General features: G+C 43.5%; 1 protein-coding gene across 7 annotated transcripts in view; it reads right to left on the bottom strand.

Annotated features, from left to right (window-relative positions):
- Positions 1-17,542, bottom strand: part of LOC111230992 (receptor-type tyrosine-protein phosphatase F) — a 184,594-nt gene that overhangs the window by 22,057 nt on the left and 144,995 nt on the right. For 3 of the 7 annotated variants that reach the window (XM_022757914.1, XM_022757913.1, XM_022757917.1), the window contains 6 exons: positions 16,837-16,915; positions 15,378-15,605; positions 8,309-8,463; positions 6,842-6,853; positions 4,629-4,741; positions 476-508 (listed from right to left, as the gene is read on the bottom strand). In XM_022757914.1, the coding sequence (XP_022613635.1) occupies positions 476-508; positions 4,629-4,741; positions 6,842-6,853; positions 8,309-8,463; positions 15,378-15,605; positions 16,837-16,915 (620 nt within the window). The remainder of the gene's footprint in view (positions 1-475; positions 509-4,628; positions 4,742-6,841; positions 6,854-8,308; positions 8,464-15,377; positions 15,606-16,836; positions 16,916-17,542) is intronic. The other 4 variants (XM_022757919.1, XM_022757920.1, XM_022757918.1 and 1 more) reach the window with 3 other exon arrangements.

Raw genomic sequence — 17,542 nt, 5'->3', positions numbered from 1 at the left:
TGACTGCTGCAAGCTCATTATTGCTGCAATGCTAATGGATAATGCCTGGTAACTATGGCCACTGCACAAAATGAGACCTGACCAATTATACTAATTTAATACTATCACACAGGGGGACCTATAACCACATTAACGTACGTGTTTGCGTGTGTGCTGCCAGGTCTTTTATAGCCATGTTGTTGGTTAAATGGAGAGTGAAGTCATAGATACCAACTAATGTAGAGCAAGTGTAACTGTCCGCACTGCTAAACTATCCATGAAAACATCTAGCCCTCTGCTTCCGCACCAAAAAAGGTGTGGGAAGTTCACAGCCTAGAGAGGACATTGCTGCATCCTTGGAGCGCCAGAGGCTTTAAGCTTGTGGGCTTGTGATGTCTGTCAGGATTGCAACAAGGGAATGGGATCAGGAGCGAGTGAAAGAGGAAGAGAGACTGCACGTGTGGGAAATACACAGTAGGTGAGAGAGCAGACTAACTTGGAGTGTTGGGGCAGCGATGAGTGCTGGGACCTGTGGAGAGAGGAGAGTGAAGGAGGGAGGAAGAAGAACACTCAATCAATGGAGATGGCTCAGGATCAGACCAGGGCCAAACAGTATCTGCAAATAACCTTTCAGGCTAGTTGGAGTGTGCAGCTGTTGGTGTTTGCCCTCTCAGGACAATTCAAGTAGTGTGCTTTAGGCGGTTAAACAGGAGAGCATACAAAGCTTGACTTTAAAATACTCCTGTGACTGCTCGGTGTAAACAGGAGTACTGCATAAAGGGCATCAGATGTTTTATCTGATGCGTTGAAGGAAATCTTATTACAACTTGGGTGTTATTTGAATATTTTTGGCTGTCACTTTGGTTATCGGTTATGATAAAATTATTAAACCCATAGTTATTACTGAGATGTGGGAACATGAAATGTGAGTGGTCAGACAGACGGTAAACAAGCCAACATTTTTTGCCAGATGATCCTAAACTACTTTATTCAGGGGGAAAAATAAAAGTGAGTGCATCCGAAATTTTGTTAACATCGTAATGCACGGTGCCTGATTGGTCATATTTTGGATTTAAACCCTATGCCAAAAGGTAACCTGAAGACTGAGGCGATCTGCAAACTCTCACACCTTACATCTAATGAAGGTGGCAACATCTGGAGGTAACACCTCTAATCTACACATATTGAGCTGACACATGTCTTTTCTTATAAATGTCTGGTGTAACCAGCAATACTGGTATTGAGACATGAGTTCATTACCCGATGGGAAACTTTCCACACTGTGTCATCCCTGATCAACAGTAATTATGATTGGTCAAGTTGAACCAGGAAATGAGTCTATAAACTTTGATGGATATTTTCAACTCTAAGTTTGTGTGACTGTTTCCTCTTTCAAATAATTTAATTAACCTGAAGAGTTTCACTGTCTGACTGCCTGAATTTCTTTGCTCCATCGGACTTGGTAAGTACAATCTTATTATCACAGAAAAAAACAATGCCAATGCCCAAACTACAACCCAGGTTGCATGAGACCAGAACTCCCCTTTAAAATGTTCCTCTGTGACTACTTTCAGCAAATTGCACTTGGCTCTAAATGGCACTACATGCTTTATCAGAAGTGCTTAACACAAGTTATCTCGGTTAAGTATTTGCAAGTAGCACCTGAACCAGAACTAGTATCTGGCAAGGATAAACCAGGTCATTTACTCACAGAACCACACAACAATCAGAATCAGAGCAGGAATGTTCACCTGCTGTGGGCGAATCAAAGAGAGAAGGAACAAGAGACAGAGGAATGGGCTGTTCAATATTCACTCAGCTCAGCCTTGGAGTCTCACACGTGATTTTTGATAATCACCACTCTTGAAGCAAAACAGCGAGGTGGAAAGGGAGAGAAAGAAAGAGATAAATGTTGACGTACAAAGAGAGAGTGAGGATAGTGGGAGAGAGAGAGATAGAGAGAGAGACGGAGTGGGAGAGAGAGAGGGGGAGAGAGAGAGAGAGAGAGAGAGAGAGATTACCCTACAGGGGAAATGGAAGACAAAAGAGGAAAGAGGTGGAGTGGGAGGATGGAAGAACAGGGCTCTGTTAGAGCAGCAGCACTGCTTAATTCCTCTGCAGGGGTTCAAAGGGGCTGTGTGTGTGCATGTGTGTGTACTGCGAATGGGATCTTTAATAACCCGTGAGAAGGGATACACACACACACACACACACACACGCACACACACAGAGAAAACACACAGAAACACAGAAGTGCACAAATGCGCGTGCACTGGGGTTGACATTTTCTCTCAGCTCCATTGTTCCCTCTGCCTGGCTCACCTTGACATCAGAGGCAGCAGGACTCATTACCAGCTGGGTGGAATGAAAGGATCTCATGGAGGGAGGAGGAGCGAGGACCGAGGGAGGAGGGAGGAGATCAGGAGGAAAAAGGAAGGAGGCTGACGCTGAGGCGAGCACCCTGACAAACCCTCCCCCCTCAAAACCCACCACACTTCACTACTGTGCGTGGATGGAATCTGAATTCACTCAGCCTAAGTCCACTCACACTGACCAGTGCCGGGTATGATGGCGAACATGATTTGTTTATTTTCTCTCATCGACCAATTTTTCTTTTTTTTTGCGAACTGGTCAGATTTTTAGCCCGAGGATAAATAACAAAATGAGGCAGGACACATGAATTTCACACTGCAACATCTGTTACAAGGCACTAACAAACAAGAGATCCATCAAAAGAAAGAGGAAGGCAGGTGTTCATTGCAAAAGTAGATTGCTTCTGGAAAGGCTGTTTAGAGTTTAGATGAAAAAAAAATCATTCCAAAATGAAATATCCACAATTTAGGAAAGAAATCCGGAAGTTGAGATATATTAAGGAACACTATGATAAGTCTGAGTCACCTTTAGATATTTTCTCTCAGTGTTGAAGATAGAATCATCTGTGTTTTTAAATTACTGACTGATGAATTTCACAAAGGGTTTTTATTTTGGAAGCCACAGTCACAGAGGCAGAATATACTTTTTACTCATTTTCATGAAAGAAACATTGGCTGAACCTGCAAGACTGATTAAAATTCACACACTTAGGATAGCGGACAGTCATGCATTTCAACAAACTTACCCAACACAACAAACTTTCCTTAGTTTACCACTAAACAGGTGCATGAGAGCAAGAGGAAGTTGGAGTTCACATAAAATCAGAGATACTACCTCCGCCAAGGACGTTATGTTTTCACCCATGTCTGTTTGTTTGTTGGCTCGTCTGTTTGTTTGTTTGTCAGCAGGATTATTTAACAAGTACTGAACTGACCAAACTTGGTGGTGGGATGGGGCAGGGGACAGGAAGGAACCCATTACATTTTGGTGTGGATCTGGTTAAAGGGGCTGATCTAGGATGTTTTTTTTTTTTATCACTTTCCTTAACATTGTGTGATTGGGTATTTTTTTACACTTTTGTCAATTTCTCAGGAAATGTTTGTATCTTGATGTAAAAAATCAGATGTATTTATGGTGCTGAGATCCATGATCTTGTACTATTTGGTGCAGATACACATAATAATCCAGATCTGGTGGAAGAAAGTGCTGAATCCGCGTTACACAGGGAGTTGTACTTATTATTAATAGTAAGTAACAGTGCATATGGCACCGGCAGCATTTAGGACTGTTTACATCAGTATTTCATTCAACATGCAACTAACAGAATTACACAATAACAATAGCAGTTGCGACACAGCAATGAGACAATTCATATAGTTGTAGAGCTGTGTAAACTGTATAATGCTTAAGTCATCATTTCACACAACAGGTAATAAAACCATACAGCTGTCTTGTGGAGGGATTAAAGATGATAAATAAATAAAGCTATACTTGAGAACAAAAGACGTGTGGGAGTGTTTTGGCCTTGGTGGAGGTATGCGCTCTACTGAATGCCAATGTAGTTACCCCCACCAAGGAGGTTATGTTTTCAGCCAGGTCTGTTTGTTGGTTTATTACCTCTTCCAAGGTGATTATGTTTTCACCTGTATTTGTTAATTAGTTTGTCATCAAGGTAACGCAAAACATACTGAACCCATTTGCACCAAACTTGGTGGAGGTATGGGGCATGGGCCAGGGAAGAACTCAATACATTTTGGGGGCCATCGGGTTAAAGGGGCCGATCCAGGATTTTTTTTTTATCAATTTCCTAAGATTGCGAGATAAGACATTTTCTGAAGAGTCCACTTTCAATTTCTCAGGAAATAATGTATGGATCTTGATGTAAAAAATCAGACATGTTTATGGTGTTTACATCTATGTTTTTGTACAGATACGCGCAGACACACATAATAATCCGGACCTGACAGACATGTGTAAGGTTTTTTGGCCTTGGTGGAGGTATGCTCTCTTCTGAGTGCCACACTAGTTGGAAACTCATAATTAATCATAATCAATCATAATGAATAATGTTCATGTAAATATCCGATCATAATTATGACTGGAAACTCTGAAAACTCAATACACAATATATCCGTCTTGACACTTACTAATACGAAGGTGCCTGAAAACCAATGCTTATAACTTTTTAAATTTCTCAGGGGCAGTTGCGGAGGGAAAGCTCAGCAAACTTTGCCATATGTTGCTACATGTAAGGCTGTTAGACTGTTGTGTATTACCTGGGGTCTGGTAGTTGAGTCTTCTCATCTCCACAGGGTCAGAGGAGTTGGCCAGCAGAGAGTCTTTCACCCCACCTGAGTGCTCATCTTTGGGTAGGGGTGACGCCCGTTTCCTGTGGTGGCAGAAACAGACAGCAAAGTGTTTAATCACATCATGCCGAGACCACCTAATTGCTTAATTCAGGTGCGCTAACTTAGCCATTGATTCCTCAAGCTAGCTCCAAGTGACAATGACAGGATGACATAGAATGATACGGTTAGAAAATAAGACATGAAGAAAATGCAAACATCTTCGTCTTTGTGTTGGACACTTGATGAGATTAATGACATAGTTAATGGTTCTCAAAACTAGTTCTGAGGACCAGCAGTTCAAGAGACAGTAGGTACCAGGGCATTACCCCCATTAGTTTGCCAACTGGAGTTTAATGTGTTTGAAGAAACACCATCATTTTCCCGGAGTGGGTAAGTTGGGTTTGTTTGCTGCTGGATAGGTGACAGCTGCTGTGTGGGTATGTGTACATGAGAGTGTGTGTTTGTGTGTAGCAAAGATTTAAATGTGTGATTTTTGCTGCTGTGTGTGTGCTAACAACACATTGTGTTTACTGGCTTTCCAGATTGAGAGGAAAACAGGCGGATGCTGTAATTAGCTCATCAGCTGGGTGGCACAACACTGGGTAATTAGACCAGTTCTGCAGCACCTGTGCTGCCAGGCCTGGCCTAGCTGAGTCTAACATAGCACAGAACAGAAGAGCACAGCTCGGACTGGCTCAGCTCAGTCGACCGTAGGTTTGTCCATCAGGTGGAGAGAGGAATAGAAAATGCATTCTGCCTGTATTCTGATGTTCAGACAGCTAGCATCTGTTGACATACACACACAAACAGGCACACAGATGTACGCTTTCCTACCTCTCTCACTTTCACAAATACACACTCACACAGATACAGCTGCAGACTCACAAGCCTTCTGACTGCAAATGGAAATGGGCGGAAGGAAGCATCAGGACGCCCTGTGGAAATTTCACATCTCATTGCACTCCATTTGCAAGTGGTGAGCGTGGGTTTTAGGCAGGAGCAGGGCCTTCTGTTGAAGCCCAGCATGGTGAGAATGCATAAAGCTGGTGGTGCAAACACAGCCTTAACCCGGTCCACCTCTGCCGTTAGGGCTTGGGCCTTACCGCCACCTGTTATCTTATGCTGCAGAGGCTTAAGCTAATGCTAGCAGCGTGACGGCTAATCTATGACAAGCATCTCTTCCTCTCCAGCGGAGAGCTGAGCCAGACTGTATCCGGTTTTCCCAGAGATCACTGCTGAGCTGGGCTGGGGGAAGGGGTGGAAGAGTTGGGCATCTGTGATCTGTTCTCCACACCCCTCATCTCTCCCTCTGACCCAATCAGATGCCAATCTACATGACACTTTAGTGCCGGGCTAAAGTAAACATGGCAGCAATCTCAATGGGGTTATTCATCTCAGGCTCAAAGTGAGGGCTAAGACGTGTGAGAATGTAAGTACACAGAGACTTATACACACACACGCACAGTGTGAGTATGAGTGTGTGTGCAGTACAGGGAGCACTTAATGAGGGTAGAACAGGGCCCTTTGTTGAGACTCCTGCCATGAGGAAGCAGGGAGAGGGGGAAAAAAGGCTAAAAGTGGAGGAATGGGTCTCGGTGGAAAATGTCAGATTAAAAGATGGGAACATTTCTTTTTCAGCAGTTTCCCCGTCTGGCATTTACTTCACAATGGCCCATTCAGCAGCAGGTGACGCCTTGGCATATTCAGATGGGGCCAATCTTGAAGGGGTGCGCTGACACTGGCTGGATAATGAAACACAGCACGGAGACAAACCATGGCAGACAGGACGATCTGAAGAGGAACACTGGCACTAGATGTGGAACATGCACTGGTACACGAATATGACCTGGGGGTCCCTTTAACCCCAGTTAACAAGGCCTGCAGAGTCTGCTGCCTCTCATGTCTTATAAGTCTTGTAAAACTGAACAAATCAAATTAGACACATCAATTTAGAGATGTTTCCTAGTATTTCTATTTGAGTAATTTTTTTTATTTTTTTTGCAATACCAATCGGAGCTGAGAGGTAGCTGACTCTGCAATCCTATAGAGCTGATGAATACCACCAATTTTACAGCACAAATGAAGGGGGCTTGGGTGGTGGGAGATGAAGTTGTGACTGATATAACAGTGACAGTACCCACCTTTCCTGTTTGCTGCATTCACAGAGGGCAAAAAGAAGGGGGTGGGGGGTTAATAGGTAATTGTTACCCATATGGAACTATAACGTCTTTACTCAATGTTATTCTGACTGTGCTATTTTCAGAAGGAAAGAAAAATCTTGTCCTTCCAGAAAGTTAAACCACATCTTGAAGACAGCATTAAAAGTTATCCTAACATTTGCTGGAGACTTTTCGAGAATAACCACATCTTGACACTGCTGGTGTCGGTCTTGGCGAATATGCAGGTAGCAATAATGACCCGAGTTAGAGTGTGATTATTCGTGTGCACATTTACTGCCATTCCACAGTGAAAAGGGCACACAGCCACCTCCCCACAGTCCCTCCTGTCAATCTGTATCTATGTGGAGAAAGGGCTTCCAAACAGAGGATGTGCTACTCAGCAGTGAGCTGTCTCAAGACCTATTATTAACCATTCGCTTTCTAAGTCTGCCAGAGACGGCAGCCACACAGCAGTCTGCAAGACTGTGGCTGGCAGCGTCAAGAATAGGTATGATGGGAAATGGCAAATTTGTAATGGAGCCATCAAGAGAAGATAGGGGGGTAGGACTTCATCAGGAAGAGACCAAGTGAGGTAAATAATGGCTCGTAGGAAATATTTTTAGATATTCTTTTTACAATGTCCGAACCACATTATCATTCTATATCTAGTCAACATGCAAATAATTGTTTAATGCAAAGCTTAAAGAATGGATGGTTGTATTTAGGGCTGCAACTAATGTGGGAATATATGTGTGAAAAGAAGCTTCACATTTTAGAAGCAGGAAGCACCAAATGTTTTGCATGTTTGCTTAATAAATGACTTATTTATCAAAATAACAAACAGGTTTTTGATGGGCTAATTATTTCAGCATTAGTAGTAATATCATTTATCTGCACTTCCACAGCATCCTGCTGGCCTGTGTGTATCCACAGTGTGCTGCACAGGGGCACTTCAAGTGCTTTTAAGAGATATTGACTGAGCTTTTAGTTAAGCCCTCTGTTGCAGCCTTCTGTTTGTTCTGTGAAATGACCAATGGTGCTGGCCATTTCTCACTCCTAACTAAGAGTTTCTGACAGCCGAGCTTTGCTTTTCATTAGGGAGGCAATGTCAGCTGCCATTCCAACTGACACTTCACAGAGTACTGTTAACATCGGCCAACTGGGCCAAAACCTTTTGGGGAGAAATGAGGAATTTCTGAAAGACAAATCAATCCGCCTTTGGTTCCTCTCCAGTTACATTGTATATATTATGGTAAGGTTGTTACAGTTTGGTGTGTGAGCAACCCGGTGCAAGTGGCGGGGGCGGGGGGGGCGGGGGGGGGGGGGTATCTCATTACCATTCCTGATGCAACCAAAAGAAATTTACAATCACAAGTGTCACTGCAGTTCAACCTCAGACAAACACAGTCAAGAGTGACTGAAGAATGACACAGAAAGGCAGCCTCTTACTTCTTAAAGAGCAGGATGGCGATGACGATGATGATGATGAGGACCACGGCCAATACTGGGCCCATGACCCACAGCATTTCGGGTTGCTCCATCCCCTGAGCCATACTTGCTGTGACCTGGACTGGGTCTGAGTAGGGACTGGCTGAAAATGTCATCTGTAAGGGGGAAAAAGATGAGAGCCAAGTCACTTCAGAGCTATAAGATATATGCAAACTTTTCCCTTCTTATGGAGTTTTTAGACTTCCTAAAAAGCCTAATTAAAAACAGCACACACATCATAGAAACGGAAAACAGAGACAGAAACAGAGCTGAAATTGGAGAGAACAACAATATTAGCACGCTGTTAAGGTAAATTCAATATCCAATGTCTATCTTTTAATTGTACATGAAGCATAGGAAGTCTTGGATGATATGTACAAAGTTGTTCGAAATCTACATTTGAATATTTTTCTAGGTGAAGAGTTGCAGTTGCTTATTACCACAACAAAAGCTCAAACAAAACTCAAGGTAACAGATCCCCTTTTTTGGATTATGCTAAGGTTACAGAGATACAAAGATATGGGTCATAAATTTGTTGTGAAAAATACATTCACAGGTGGCAAACAACGGGAGACAAAGTCAGACTAGCTAACAAATTAAATCAAGAGAAAAATGAAAGGAATCATAAAAAAAAAGAAATTACATTTTTTATACACATTCTATTTTAGGTATCTCTTGTAACAATGTTGGAAATAATGAAATGCCAAAAATATAGTTGTATGTTAGCTATGTCTACCTTAATAAGGAAAAAGAATCAAAATATCTTACTGTAAATTTCTTGTTTCTGGCACCTTGAGAACCATGCTAATAAGGCCATGGTTCATGGAAGCAGCTGAACAAGCCATAAAACTATCACCCAAACTCAAAAGACACTTTACCAAAAACAATAACCATCTTGGCTAATGAAGTTATTATTATGTTTCTATTAAAGCGCTGCATCACATTAGAGGAAACTGAGACTGCTGATGACAGAGCAAGTGTGAGACAGGAGGGTGAGAGAGGTAGAGACAGAGAGGCAGGGATTAGTGTGCATGTCCCTTGGCCGCTAAGATAAATGGGGGCACAGGAGAGGACTCATCTCTTCTTCATTAGTGTTCACACCGTGACGGAAGAGAAGGAGGAGGAGGTGACTGTGAGGGTGCGTTTCCACCGTGGCTGTAAATGAGACCCCCCCCCCCCCCCCACTCCTTCGTCTTCAAATAACGGAGGGGAGGGAGGAGGCTGGGGTGTGTGAGTATGTATCCGAGGAATGGGTGCACTAGGTGACGCAGTGTGGCGTTTGAAAAACTGTCTGAAAGAAGAGAGAGTCCAACTACGGGAGAGCAAGGTGACAGATGAGGAAAACAAAGAGGGAGGTGCAAGGCATCTGTCGTTAGAGCTCAGCATGCCTCCTACTGAACGGCGATGGGAGACGCAGGTCGGGGAGAGGAGGAGGGTGTGCGGAGGGGCATGGGTGACAGATCGCAGCCCTCGAAGGGAATTGGGCTCACAGCATGCAGCGGGAGTGGCGGGGCGGCAAGCAGCAGTAATCCGGATCATTAGCCGCACAGCAGCCTGCTCTTCGGCACACAGGCAGATATTAATTGGAAAGATAAGCTTAGATGAGCTCAAAGAGTCCTGTGCTCTGTCATATAGTTGTGTTATCTCTTGTACTCGCGGGCAACTGCCAGTAAAATTTACAGTGTGCGTGTGCGAGTGTTACAGCATGTCTCAATCATGTACATGCAAACCAGCATGCTCTGATATTAGGCGCAGACACAAAATAACTCAAGTGGGAGAGTAAAAAGATTCACATTTGTATACTGAAGCAGAAGTTCACAGCAGAAATATTTTTCATTTGTCTTTTACACACACAGATACACAAATCATGCACATGAGACCAGTTCTCTCCTGATTCGTGTGCCTTAGGGAGGAACATATTATCTAAGAACAAAAAGAAACAACACAGCGGTGGGACGCTGCTGATGTGACAACACCACGAGGCTTCCTGTTCCTTCGAGAGGGCCCAAAGAAGGCTGTAGGATGTGGCCCTGCAGGAAATCATGGGAAAAAGTTTTTTTCTCCTGGTGTAACAAATGACTGCAGCTGTGCTTTCATAGAAGGATAAGGGAGAAAGAGCGAGAGGAGAGGAGCGGGCCCAACAAAAATAGAGGGCTTTTTGTCTGTTGGTCACGGCGAAGTACTGGGATCATCCATCTGAACGGCCCTAACATCTGATAAAAGCTCAGCCACGCAGCTCCTAATGCTCCTGCCCTCGCAGAGCGGGATCACAATGGGGCGATGGTGCAGTGAAGGAATGTGAGAGCCTAAGAATGAGTGAGTCAGAGACAGTGAGAGACATGAAAGTGACTGTATATGTATTTCTCACCCTGAATCACTGTGTATGTATGTGTACAGTAAACACATGGATGCAGGTAAGTAGGGCTTTTGATAACATACCTGGATTCCTTAGGCTCAGAGGCCTATCTTTTATAATTCCTTAATCTTTTAATTTGCCACATACAAAAGATTGAGGTAGCAGGCTTCTCATTTTTAGCCACCTCTGTCTGATGCTTTTGCCAATTAAAATTTCTCAACTTTAGCTAATTAACATTAATTGTGTAAGAAATTTGCATTAAGTGAAGTGTTTTGGTTTTTCTGTGGTTAAGATAGTGGCTGTAATCAGCTGAAGACTGGTAGAGAAAGAAAAACCCCTCTGTCACACACCTCTATGATCAGTAGTGTTTTGCAGAGTGGTGCATTCCCTGGTAAAACAATCTAGTCAATTGCATTACATCAGTATGATAAGTCTGAATCTCCCAGTTAACCGTATCAGCTTATCAGAACTTCAGTATTTGGAGCTTGTAAAAAATAATGCGAGAGTTAAGTAAATAGACCACCTGTTATTCAGTTTGTCGGATACATATTTAATCATCATTTCATATTGTATGCTGATTAGAGCCTTCTCAGTCAACACAAAGTGGTTACTGATGTCAACTGCATCTTTGGTTTTTAGTTATTAAGTTATTTTAAGTTTAAAAATGTTGAGAACGAGATCTAAATAGATTTTATCAGGAGATAGAATTCAGAAAACTAGATCCTGAATTCAAATTTGGTACAGTCTTGTCTCTTTCATAGTGAGAAGAGGAGAAGGGAGAGATAAGTATGTGACTGTGGATGATTGTTAGCACTGCAGATGGGTACTGTTACTGTAATGCAGATACTGTATATACAAGCATTAAGAGTGAATGAATGTAAAAAGTATTTGCTTGTGCTGGTACGTGTGTGTGTGTGTGTCTGTATCTGCCAGCGAGATAGAGAAAATGCGTGATTGTGTGTAAAGACTGTAAACAAATGTGTGCGAGAGCGTGTGTTTGAGCATATGTGGAACATCAGTTTTTCTGAGCCTTTTCTCCAGCTCCTCTGAGCCTCCACAAGTGTGCGTGTTTGTCTAGATCGCAGCCGCTGCGAGTGTGTGTGTGTGTGTGTGTGTGTGTGCACGATTGTAAGTGTTTGTCTGAGACAGAGTAAGAGAACAAGAGAGAGCGAGTGGGTGATGAGAGATGGCAAAGAGTGACGAGACAGAGAGAGAGACTGAGGCAGAGGTGTTATGGTAGTAGCAGTATATCAAGTCTGCTATCTGGCCTGTGGGCTACACAACTTCCCCAGTCAGCCGCTGCTCTGCCTTCCCCTGAGCACAGAATCCACTACGCACAGCACAGGCACTTTAGTTTCAACTTTCCATTGACCTCTAGCCCCACATCTCTCCAAAAGTGGCTTAAATAAGCCGCAGGGGTGTGCGCTAGACAAACAAACAAACATGCAAAGACGCCCATTATCTATCTGCGGCTGTCTCTGCCTCCCAAGGGAAGCTGAGGAGCCCACATTCTCCTCATTGTTGCATGACATAAGGAAAGACAGCAAGAGGGAGGGAGCAAGAAGGCGAGAGAAAGAAATATAGAGACATTTTTCCCTCACATGCCCTCTCTCCCAGAAACTGCACCACATTCTGCACTTTTCCCCTCTCTGGCTGTCTGACTACAGAGCATCCAGATATCTGGAGGCATCACTAGAGGGAGAAGCCTCTAGGAGGAAGTGACACAGCACAGTTGAACAGAGAATCCCACCGATGTTGCCTATATTATTACCACCCTTGGTGAAAGGCTGGGCTTGAATATGCTCATACTATCCACTAAAGAAAACATATTTTTTTTTATAATTCTCTCTTGATATTGTTTGTCAAAGCCTTTTAAATTTTGAACGAAGCCGGTTTTCCATGTTAAGGGTGTTTTGAGCCCAAAGCACCAACAGAATTAGTGCTACAAAGCCAATTCTTGTTGAGAGTGAGTAGAATATAAATGCATGGACAGCACTGCAAACAGAAAACTGTGGTAAACACATTTGAACACTCTCCGTTTTGGTTTCTCTCTGTGCCACCAGCTCACCTCTCCCTTATCAAAAGAAGAGCACACATTAGCACAATCTCCTCCTCTTCCACCAGTTAACTTTGTCTCATCCGAGCTTCACAGGCTGGATGGGACACAAGACAAAAATTTAGCTTCCCTCTTTTCCTCCATCCAACAGCGCCCCTCCTCTCTTTCTCACATCACACAATATTTCATGCTACCTCCCTCCCTCACTCTCTTCTCGCATTAAATGATACTGTTTATACACACCCAGCATCTATCATCCCATTTCACACTTCCCCCGGCTTGTTTATCTGCCTTGGGTGCTGGGGAGACATGAAGGCACACTCTCTTCTTCTTTCTCTCTCTCATCCCCCTTTGCCTTCCTTCCTTCTCCTCTTCCCTCCAACCACTGCTGGCTGCTTGTGGCCATTGATATACGAGGGCTTATTAAACCCTGGCAGTCTTGTTTGATCTACGCTGGGGGAGTTTGGGTGGTGGCGAGGAAGTGTAGTAAAGATACAAGTCATTTACTCCAGTACTTGTTGTCTTATTCTCATGGGTCTGGTGAAGATCCGGCTCGAGGCAGCTTCTGCTAACTGCTAGATCTCTCCGCACGCTTTACCTTCTGTACCCGTCTGTGTTTGGTAATAAACGTTTGCAAGCACAGCGTTGGGGGTGACAAAAACAAACACTGCTGCGGTATCTGACTTTCCCAAAGAGTGCGGTTAGGGGATTTGTGCAGCAATCAATGACAGCCTGCTTGTAGTCGCCCAACCTCAGATTTTAGTAGGTTTACTTGTACACAAGAAACCACGTTATTGGGAGAAATGAGAAAATCAAGGTGTTTACATGCGCCGCAATAATCTTGTTACTGTAAATCCTGTGGTTATTATATACAGCGGGTCAGTTATTGGATTTCTTTCCTACCCCCTACTGTATTTTTGAACCAAGGATATTTTAAGTGAATTTGTGACACAGTATGATGATACAGCCTGAAGAGTTTTTTTTCCTTCCTGAACGTTTGGACTGACGGTTCAGTGAGAGGACAGGCACTGTCGTAACAAACTGACAGTTTTTTCCTTTCTGTGTGCACGTGTCAGATTTTTTTTTTTTTTTTTTTTACATAAATTCTGCTGTTTAGCTGAAGAAGTCAACTTACCCTCATTTTTTCAGTTTCAGTTTTCGTCAGACTTGGATGCACCGCTACCAGTAATGATCTTTCTTTTGGATCCTTGTTATAGCGCCGCATTCTCTATCTAAACCCTGGTTTGTCCAGCAATGTAGCCTTATGAAATAATTTGTGTTAATCCTTTACTCCAGTTAAGGAAACCAGGTTTTTTTTTTGCATGAAGTTTATGAAATCGGGTTACTGTAGAAATCCGTCAATAACCAGGTTACTGAAGTGAAGGTAAACACACACACTTGACTCAGCCTGTGAGTGAAGCCTGATTAGTACAAGCGATTAAGTTTAAAGGTGGGATGGAGCTACACAGTTGAAGGAGGGGGAGTACACAGAAAGAAACAAATCTTGAGTGCCACTGATCCAGCATGGTGTGTCTGGCAGGTGCAGTGAGAGTGTTGTGCAGCAGTGGGGTTTAAGCATCTCCTTTGAAGTCAAGTGTATCATGGCTGCCCACTACAGCCTCCTTCGCACCTCCCTCCCCTTCTCAGAGCGAAGGAGTGGGAGATTACTGGGTGGGGGTGGGGGGTGGGGGATGGGGGCTTTAGGGACATTTAAAGCAGCATTTCAAGGGAATCAGGCCTGCTTTACAGACTCCCTAGGCCCTGTGACCAGGCCCTCGTCTCCCTCTTAACTCCAGCCGCACTAATCAATCTCCTCTGCTCTCTTCACGGTGGAGAAAGATGGGGCGAGGGAGAGAGACACAGAGAAGCAGAGACTGAGCGAAAGAAAAAGAGCAGAGAGGAGAGAGGGAGAGAGAGAGAGAGAGAGAGAGAGAGAGAAGAGAAGAGAAAGAAATAGGTGAAAAGTCTGGGATTTGGTTTCGGACATGGAGCACTCGCTCTCTCTCCCTCTGTGGTCGCCAAAGGCCCAGCCACTGAATATGCATGTCCCGGGTAGTGGAGGAGCCCAGAGCAATCGCAGACTCTCATTCTTGCTGCTGTGAAGTTTACTCCTGACCATCCAATGGAGAGCTAGGTCTCCATGTTAGTGCTGTTTTTGACGAATGTATAGGACCTCCACACACAAAACCAAGAGTCGAGAGACAAGAAACTTGTATAAGCATTTTGAAGACATCTGCACAGGGCCCTGCTGGCTGCCAGAATGGCAAAGCTGGATCTCTGATGTCATTGTTGACTGATAAGGGAGTTATCAGGACAAGCTGCGATGACTTTTATAGGTGGCTGTGTTAAAGGGTAAATGGTAATAAAAACAACAATTTGAGTTGACGTTGCCATTTTGGTAGGTGATAAATTTAAATAGTCTGTCCAAAAAAAGAAAAGGTGACATGTACAAATATACAGAACAGGCTAGGGTGAAATCAGTTTTAATATAACAAATCCAGGAGGGTGAGTTTACTCAGAAAATGGAAAAAAAAACCTATGCTTATGCTGTTGAGGGAATGGTTGTCTGTCTTTATTCAGTAAATGGAAGTTTTACTTAACGTGTGTGTGTCTCTTACATAATTAGTAGTGCTGTCTGTTGTCCCTTCAGATCGGAGTACAGCCAGGACAAAGCAGAGGTACTCTTGTGGACTGGTCAGGGGCTTGTTGTAGAAACCGTTGTACCTCTTCTCATCACCCAGAATAAAGGTGGTCGGTAGTGAAGCCAACTTAGCAGCAATGTAAGGCTTGGAGGAGTCCAGGTGACGTCTGCGCCTCAGGACAGGGCCTTCACTTGACTTGAGCAGCTTTGGAAAATGTAGAGGGCAAAGGTTAAGGTCAAATTTGGTAACAAAGAATCAAAGTGAGTAGAACAGGTACCTCTGATCTCCTTTCAAAGGAGAAACAAGAGAAAATAAATATTAGTAAAGAGACTCAATTTACTGCATCATATGGTGACATGGAGGTCAATGGCTAAATCTTCATAACAATCACTTTTTAGCAAAAAAATCTTTGTGGATTGTGTGTGGAAAAAAATCCTTACTAATCTATGGCCAAACTTGTGAAAAAATTTAGTATTCACACTATACTGTATGTACAGGTCTGGTTCTTACCATGCCTGCAAATAAGAGATAATGACTCCACATAGCTAAAATACCCTTTGCTCAGTGATATAACTTTGCAAACAATGCAGCCAAGCTACGAAGTGAGCAATTAGCACTTGCTCCAGCACACAATCTCAGCATCACTGCCAGCCTGGTTAATAAATGAGCAAGAGCATACAGCACTGCGGCACTGTGTTTTCAGCAGCATTTTGTTTTCTGTCAGTGATGTCTCGTGCTGCTCCAGATGTAGCTTTATTAAATCATTATGTTGGAGGGAGGAGACAATGGCCTGCTCAGTGTTTAATGACTCATGGAGTCCCATCTCTCTCTCTCTCTTCTGTTATGCCAACATGGAGCTTGAACAATAGCGATCCAAACCAGCGAGCCTCGCAGTTTACTTTAAAATTATGCTATTAATGTTTAGGCATGTCATTTAGCTTAAATTCCCTCATGGACAAGGACGACCTTTATTCAATAGAATAATAACACAGTCATAAATCTTTATCCCCATTTGAATACCTTATGTAAAACTTTGTTGGGAGTTGGTAAACCCTGACTATAAAGAAAAATATGGAGGCAGAGCAGTTATTTGCAACTACTGTTTTGAAAAGTGCTTTATAAATAAAGTTCACTTGTATTACATCTACATTAGAAGTGATACAAGATTAAGTTTATTCTCTGCACAATCAAACTGTTGGATTCAGCAGATGGGTTCTGTCTGCAAACCTGGCTTCCAATCAGGACACTCCCCACCAGCTTCAGTGAGTCATTGTTTAAAATCTCACTGCCCTGCCACCCCCCCCCCCTCCCCGGAGCCCAGGAGGATAGAGCTAATTAGCTGCAACCAGTGACTTCCTACCCAGTTGGAACGCGAGATGTTATCGGTAACCCGTGACCTGGCACATTAGCCAATCAGCCACCGGCTGGCACTCACCTCATCCAGGTCCATCTCGTCTGGATTCTTCCACTGCCGCGGCGACTGGGATACCGGCACCACCACAATGTAGTACCACCTGCCAAGAAAAATAAAGCCTGTGTTAAGACAGACTGACTGAAGCACATACACGCTGAGATCAAAGTGGGCCAAGCACATTAATAACATTCAGAAAGACATACTTTCACTGTGAGGTGTGCTGGGCAGAATTCAAAACTTAAGTGCTAAACAAGTGGGTCCAACCAAGGTCGAACACCAGCAGACTGGCACTGCATTCTCCAATTAATGGCTAATCACTAAGAACATCTGCCATGCAGACTGGAACAAACACTATCCCAGTGAGAGGAGCCTTCAGTTAATAGAAATCCCCATACGATTCCTTAGGTTAATAGGACCAGCTATGTGACTACTTGTGTGTGTGTGTGTACTTTTATTGCCATCATTACATAAGACCAAAAATAGACACAAAAGAAAGACATTAGAAAGACATTTAGGAATTTAGGGTCGAAGTAAGGAGTAAGGTAATGAATGGAGGAGCATGCTTGTGCGTACACAATGTACAAAGATCTGTGTGCGTGTTTATTTATGTGTTGGCTCTCTCTTGCTGTCTCTCTTGTGTTCTCCCCCAGTCTATCTTCTCTCAGCTCAAAGTTTTTCCCCCCACTGCGGCATTCAGCCACTTGTAAAATCAGCTGCTGCTGACAGC

The sequence above is a fragment of the Seriola dumerili genome, unplaced genomic scaffold, assembly GCF_002260705.1.
Source record: "Seriola dumerili isolate Sdu_G_001 unplaced genomic scaffold, Sdu_1.0 BDQW01000291.1, whole genome shotgun sequence".
Taxonomy (NCBI): domain Eukaryota; kingdom Metazoa; phylum Chordata; class Actinopteri; order Carangiformes; family Carangidae; genus Seriola; species Seriola dumerili.
This window is presented reverse-complemented; position numbering and strand designations above follow the sequence as displayed.